General features: G+C 33.8%; 1 protein-coding gene across 1 annotated transcript; it reads left to right on the top strand.

Annotated features, from left to right (window-relative positions):
- Positions 1 to 6,306, top strand: LOC122582737 (Werner Syndrome-like exonuclease). Its single transcript, XM_043755159.1, has 6 exons — positions 1 to 384; positions 2,453 to 2,632; positions 2,970 to 3,100; positions 3,590 to 3,751; positions 5,377 to 5,487; positions 5,949 to 6,306. Exons 1-6 carry the CDS (start codon positions 138 to 140, stop codon positions 6,015 to 6,017), a joined length of 900 nt encoding a protein of 299 aa, XP_043611094.1. The 5' UTR covers positions 1 to 137; the 3' UTR covers positions 6,018 to 6,306.
- Positions 6,307 to 7,624: the final 1,318 nt, after the last annotated feature.

Below are 7,624 nucleotides of genomic sequence, written 5' to 3'. Positions count from 1 at the left end.
GGTCGACAAAGGATGCAAATGCCCCCTGATCTTACACCCAAAAAAGTCTCGACATATGCCAAACAGCCCCGAATGAAAAATAATTTAAAAAGTTACAACAAAACCTGAATCCCCTCCACTTTTAAAAAACACAATTTATGGAAAATACTAATAATTCAAAAAATGACCTAGAAAACTGGGAATTGGAATTCACAGAAGAAGAACTTGATTCTCTATTCCAGACTGCTTCTGCTTGTTCCTCATCCCGGAGACCTTTCGCCGATTCCGATACCGGAAATCGGCCTAAAACTCGCCGGAGATTGCCGGATTCGCTTTTCAACCAATCAAACTTGTCTTCTTTAGTTCCCTGCTCCAGAAACCGCTCTTCTCATCCTTCTTATCTTGGTAGAAGTTATTTCTTGGATTATTTTTATCATTTTCTAATTGCATTTGTAAAATGATAATTGTTTAATGATTAATTAAATTAAATATATCTGTGTTTGAATTTTGAAATGTACTTTTAATATTACGAGAGCAAATACCCGCGCGTTGCGGCAGTGAGATGGTGGGGTGATACCTAGGTCATAGAATATGATAGGTTATAGGAGGTGATATGTCATAGAGTATGATAATCAAATGCCTTAGCCGTACGGGCTCCGCCCTCGGATTTAAAAATTTGTCGAAAGTATATCGAATGACATCTCTGATGAAAGAGCATGAAATTTTAAGAACACCCATACAATTTTTATAATTTATCGATGTATGGTTTTTGAGATAAAAGATTTTGAATGAATTGGAGGAATAAATGATTTATGGAGAAGAGAGAAAAAATATTATTGATTGAGATTTGAGGAGAGAGAAAGGGTATTATAGTTATTTTAGATAAATATAGAATAGATAGGAGGGGCATTTTGGGGAAGTACTTAAAATCAATATTGAAAATTTCAAGTTCAATGTTGAAAATCTAGGGAAAATCTGCTTTATAATATAGTATAGATAGTATAGATATAGATTATATCTAGGGTTAATGTTTCTAAGTGCTTATAGCTTATTGTGTTTTTAAATATATATTCTGAGTAAAAGACTCCTCATTCCTGGATAACTTATACAATAGAAACGCTTATCGCGGTTTTTAAGCACTTTTTGAGTGTCTGGATGAGAAATTTAACTTAAACAGAAGTGTTACTCTTTTTAATCTATATGAAAATGCGCACCTTTTTTAAGCAGCATTGGAGATGTTTATTTGAACGAACTTACCGATAAGAAAGTTTAAGGCTTTATCATAATGTTGGATATGGAACTTGAATGTGTTAGCTGGGTTGGTGAAATGTTTTATATTTTGTTTGATTTTCATTTTCTTATAACTACGCGTCTATTCATGTGTTTGTGTGTGTTATAAGTTTCTTGTTTGAAACATATGGAACTTTGCAGAAGTGTATTTGAATGTTAAATTTTTGTCCTTCGATAGTCTGGTGGTTGGGGACGGAACATAAAAGGAGAGGCCGGGGTAAAGTCTCGGCTTTTCCTATATCTCTAACCTTAGTGTTATGCGATTTACGTGTTCTCATGTGGGAATGATCAGTGGGAGACCGATAAGGGGTCAGTTACCCATGTTAAAAGGTTCTTTTGATGATTGGCTATAAGGAAAATGGACCTTAATTTTGAACATGAAGGCAAACATGAAACCTACTGAATGTGGATAATTGTACGTGTAAGATGAAAACAACCTTGATTTGGTTGCAAGTGAAAAATTAATTAGACAACATGATATCATGCCATATGAAATATTGACAAGGGTATAACTACATTTTGAATAGCTAAATGGTTGCAATCATATTTGTATTTTGTGTGTCACATAAAGTGATTTTTCGGTTCAATGTTTGGTAATTGTGTATAATGTTTCACTGGTTGATTTGGTTTACTTTTTGAGACTGAGTTTGTGGTAAGAAAATCCCGTGCCTTGCTGATGGTATCCATATATTATAGAAAACGCACACACTCGCACATACACTCTTAACTACAAGTTGTTAGGAATTAAAACTTCACACACACAAAAGAACGAGAAATAACAAGAATGAAGAACACGAGAGATATTACATGTTATCTCACACTAAACTGTGTGAACTAATCCATGGGGCAAAGAGGTTTTCTGATTATTGATCTACACAAATACATGTAGAAGAGAAGAGATGTATTTATTAGGTTTTCTGTGTTTTTATATATATTTTTTTAATTTTTATATAGGCTACAGATTAGGGTTGCTGAACTTTTTTCCTAACAAAACCGGGATTAAGTAATTAAGGGGCCGGTTTTACTTAGCTCAAATAAATAAGGCCTGCTGCCCTATTAGTCGCTGAAATCAGTAGCCCTTTGAGTGGACCGATGAGAGCAACGGCCAACACAAGTCATAACTATATAAACTATAAAGTTAAAAACAGATATTTAAACATCTTGTTTGTGATTCGTGTTTCAGCTACACAAAAGATGAGATTTCCAGCAATGACTTTTAAGGGTCATATTGTATACAGTAGAACATTTTCAGAGGTGGAAAAAGCTGCAAATGAGCTGTTAAAGTTTGTGGAAACTAAGATTAAAGATGAGGGCCGTGCCGTTATTGGATTTGATATCGAATGGAGACCATTATTCAAGAAAGGTTGCTATCTGAACTCTATATCTTTCTCATATTTTGTCATGTATTCAACTCGACATTATAAGTTTATATCAAAAGATATACCTTCAGATCATTTTTTTAAATACGTTTAATTTTTAACGTATGAAAACAAAGTTCATTTTTTGTAATAAAATTTTACTGTCAAAATTAATCCCCTCAAACATTTGGTCAGCTTCTTTTACCACCTTTTCTGTTTGAAATAAATAGTATCACGTACGCCTTTGAATTTAATAACTAACGAGTACTGGAGGAGATGGGTCTTTTAATAAGCTTCTTTTGCCGGAGATCTCCCTTTTACAAAGAGCTCTGAACCATGCAGGTGCCACACAATCAAGGGTGGCAGTTCTACAGATGTGTGCAGATGCTACCCGTTGCTATGTAATGCACATTTTTCATTCTGGATTCCCTGAAAATCTGAAGTCTCTTCTTGGGGATCCTCGATCTTTAAAGGTTGGTGACAGTTGTAAACTTCAATTTTAATTATAGAATGCAATCTAGAGACATTTACTTAAAGCTTTTAAATGTGTAAATTAAAATAAAAATAGTTATAGAAGAAGCAACTCGAAAGTTGACCAAGTGTTCTTAAAGCGTAAAAGCCTCCAAATTGTAGGTTTTCAAATAGATAGTTATTGAAAATCATATTTTACAAAAGGTATTTAGAAAATGGACTAAAAGTCCCACTTGGTAGAGGCTCTTGCCTCATGGAGTGAAGTCCAGGGTTCAATCCTTGACATGGTGATTTTAGGATTATCTGGGGTATCTGCCGTTAAATAGAGAAAAGGACTAAAAGGGTTTTGGGTCAAAACCCACTCTGTCTACTCCTATAATATTTTTGACACTAAATCTATCCTGTGCTCAGTCATTTTGCCATTGATCACTTACTATTATGTGATCATTTAATTTTATCTGATGTGTATGCAATCCTTACCGAATGAACAGGTCGGAGTTGGCATTGCTGGTGATGCACGTAAGGTGTTTAATGATCATAATGTATCAGTAGATGCCTTAGCAGATTTGTCACGTTTAGCCAATTTAAAGCTTGGTGGACAACCAATGATGTGGAGTATGTCAGCATTAACTGAAAAGCTTGCATGCAAACAGGTTAGTTTCGTTACTTTTACGCCTATATATGGACCAATTCTGGTTATGGACTTATGATTTATTATTAAGGGGTTGAACCTAAAGGATATAATACATACAACGTTGATTGAACGGGTCAAACTGGTGAAGTGTATGTGAAGCGTCCAATGCAACAATAAAAACATTTTTAACTCTTGATATTAAGAAATATTGTATTATTTTTATTTTGATAATCTTTTATATTACCACATTTGGCATACTGATGATTATATAATATTTGTAAGCAATGGGGGTAAACTAGTAAGGTAGTATCTGGTGCCAAGCGTGGCCCGTTGTAACCCGTCCGTTCTGCCATCTTTACATTTCTTTTGAGATATAATTAATATAAAAGCTAACATTAATAAAAAAAAGGTTGAAATTTTTGGCAGCCCTACCTGCCACGCCCGACCACCTGAAAACTTGCTGTTGCTGGTTTAAAATGGTTTATTTGTGTACATAGATTCTTTTAGCGAGTGACTGATTTATTTTTCAACTTTGTAACTTCGTATCTGGGAGTTCATTGCAAACTTAACCAAAATTCATACCCAAATGCTTATAAGATACCGCTGCTTGCAATAATGGGCAATTATGGAACTGTGTGAACCATTGTACTGGTGCTTCTGTTTTCTTTTATATATATATATATATATATATTTCTATTTTCTAGAGAGTTCCATCATGCAAGGTATATTCGTTCTTTCACATTTTTCCAAGACCAATGCCTACTTGCAGCAAAAGAAAAAGTATAATAGTTCTGGCAGTCGTTACTTGTTTTTCAGATTGCCTTTCCCCCTTTTTTCATTTCTGGTGCTCTTCCTCTCTGCCTAATGTTTTATGTAAATGGCTGGTTGCGATACATATGGCATTAGGTGCATCAACAACCTTGATTCTTATTAGAAAAGCTATGAGATATGGCAATTTTGACCCACGGTCTTATAAAGGCAACATAAAGTTAACGGGCCAAATAGGAGAAAAGTCATCTGAAGTGTATTCAAATGCATAAAATGTACTACATTTTATTATAAAATATTATGAAGCTGAATTATTTTTCTGGTAATATATTTTAGGGATTAGCATCCAAAAATGTAACAAACTTTGGATGAATGTCTATAGTGGGAAATAACTAAAGTCATGTGTATGGTATGTAAACAACTCGAAATTATGTTTAGAGCAATGATACATTCACTAACAAATTTTTACAAACAAAATTTACAAACACATGTGTCATCAATAACCACCAATAAAGTTATATTTATTTATTTTCTCTTTCTTGATTCACTCTTCCTTTTCTATTGGTCCACATGAGTTTGTAAATACTGTTAGTAGACTTCTGTTTGTAACTATATCATTTCTCTATGTAATCATGTTTAACACATAATAAATTTTAACTTTTTTTTGCAAAACAATTGTTTATTGGTCAGGCCTTGACCCAACCCCTTTGCTGCAATAAAACTACCTGCTTTTGACGCAAACCTATTTCACCAGCTCTGTTATCTACAGTATCCATCGATACATCTTACATGTCTTGCATCCTTTTAAGCAAGAGCATTTGCATGTGTTCTTTGTCTAAGATGAAGTTATAACTGACCATACCTGTCATCTTGTAGGTTCCAAAACCCTCCAAGATTAGACTAGGAAATTGGGAGGCTAATCCGTTATCAAGTGAACAGCTGAAATATGCAGCCACTGATGCATTTGTATCTTGGCACTTGTTTGTGGTAAGTAAATGAATGTCACCTCTGATTCACAGTCAACTTAAGGGGTGTTTGGATGTGCATTATAGAAGGGGTTATGTGATGGAGAATAATTAAAAATCAGATAATCGGTTGTAAGAAAACAGACTGCAGAAAGTAGTGTTTGGATGGGGTTCTGCTGTTTAAAGTAGAAGTAGTAAGCTATTAGATTTTTAGTGTTGATAAATTTTCATTATGTAAGACCACCGATACACTATATGCTTAGAGAGCCAATAGACTAACCCATTGCAGTATACATGTTAGTTTTGTCCTAGTATTCAATTCTACAATTCTATCTGCTCGTACCACTTAATTAGAGACATGACAAGAGTTTGTCAGAAAATGTAAAATCAAAGGCATGCAATCTGCATAATGGTCTTTTTACCGTTGCGTTTCTTATCCAACAAAGGTTCTTTCTCACTGCCAAATCAACTTTGATTGATCAGGTTCTCAATAATCTACCAGATGCTGATACTCGTACAAATGAAGTGATGGAAGCCACGACACCCTCATGAGTTTTGCTGAACAAACATCAAGCTTTTTGCAAAGCACATGAGAGATTTTTGTAGCAAAAGCACCATATTGCTATTTTTATATGAATCATTTGTTAGTCTCGTAGGTTTTGTTTGTAGAGTGCCCCCCTGGGCAATCAAAAGACTTGATCTAAAGTCGAGTGTTACACTGATACCCCTCTATTTATCTAGCCTATGAGTAATTTAATTATATGGGGAACTTGACTAGTACTCCGTAAACCACAAGTATAGTTTGTAGTGTGTTTGAATTTGCGGATCCAAATTGCTGTGACATCAATGTGTGTTATGTTTCTGACTTTAGTTTGTAGTGTTTGGATTTGCATACATTCTGATTTTCATTTATGATACAACACAATTAAATAATCTGAAACTTAAGAAAACAGATTGAATTTTATTCAACCATGAACTTATCAACTTAAGGGGTGTTTGGATGTGCTAACTAGAAGTGATTATGTAATATAGAAGAATCAAAATTAGATAATAAGTTGTAAGAAAACGGACTGTCAAAAACGGTTCTGCTATGTAAAGTAGTAGCAATCGGATAAAAGATCTTTAGCTTTTGCAAGTTTTCATCATTCAAAAAGGTAGTAGTCAAACGAACCAATAACGTACTTTTTTTTCATTAGAAATAGAGATAGAAATGGATGATGTTTTCGTTGTTTGTAATACTGTAGACCTCCGTATAGAAGGTTCTTCAATTTTATTTTTTCTCCATGGACGAAAGAACTATCTTCATCTGCTAATTGAACCTCCTAATGGCTAATGCATTCTGTTACCATTTCCAATTGTTCAATCCATTATGAGTTGGCTCCTTGGTGTGGAGAGATCTTTGCCTTAAAAGAAAATAGACTGTCCTGAACCTTAATTATATGCTTGTGCAACGATGGTATTGTTACATAACTCTATAATTTCAATCGTTAATCTATGAATAAATTGAACTGAACACTCAAATGAAGATGGAAACTCATGTCCACCACGAAGGCTGGAAAAAACCCCTAGCCCCTCCGAGATTATACGTAACAAGATTCAAACTTGGTTCATTATATAGAGACATCTTGTAAAATATAATTTGTATCATTTATTACCATTGTTGCTTGTATTTTAATTAGGGTAAAATGCACAGGACAACAAGATATGTTGAGAAACGTATAGCGTATACTGTTTTATTATCTAGCATATATCGAATAAGGTTCCCTCTGACCACTCACAAAAAGAATCTTAATTCATCAGGTTCTCAACCATCTTACGGATGATATTTGCATTTCTTGTTATTCATAAATCATAACCCATATATGGACCAGTAAGCCCATTAAGCCTATTACTAATAGACTAATAATAGCTAACTAACTTTGTTAATTGGATTACATATAATCTGGTAGAATTACAAATATGTTTAAAATTCATATAAGTGAAATCTTTTATGTCGATATCAGATTATTTTTTTTTGGCAATAAAGAAGCTTAATGTTGGCAATATCAGATTTTCTGACAATTCTGGTTGATATTTGCCACCCGATTTATATTTAAAAGTCATTCTAAATATATAAAATGTTTGTATGTGTTTTTTTGTTCATGTATAGTAATATCCTC

The sequence above is a fragment of the Erigeron canadensis genome, chromosome 9, assembly GCF_010389155.1.
Source record: "Erigeron canadensis isolate Cc75 chromosome 9, C_canadensis_v1, whole genome shotgun sequence".
Taxonomy (NCBI): domain Eukaryota; kingdom Viridiplantae; phylum Streptophyta; class Magnoliopsida; order Asterales; family Asteraceae; genus Erigeron; species Erigeron canadensis.
Note: the sequence above shows the minus strand (reverse complement) of the source record. Positions and strands in the feature narration are given on the sequence as shown.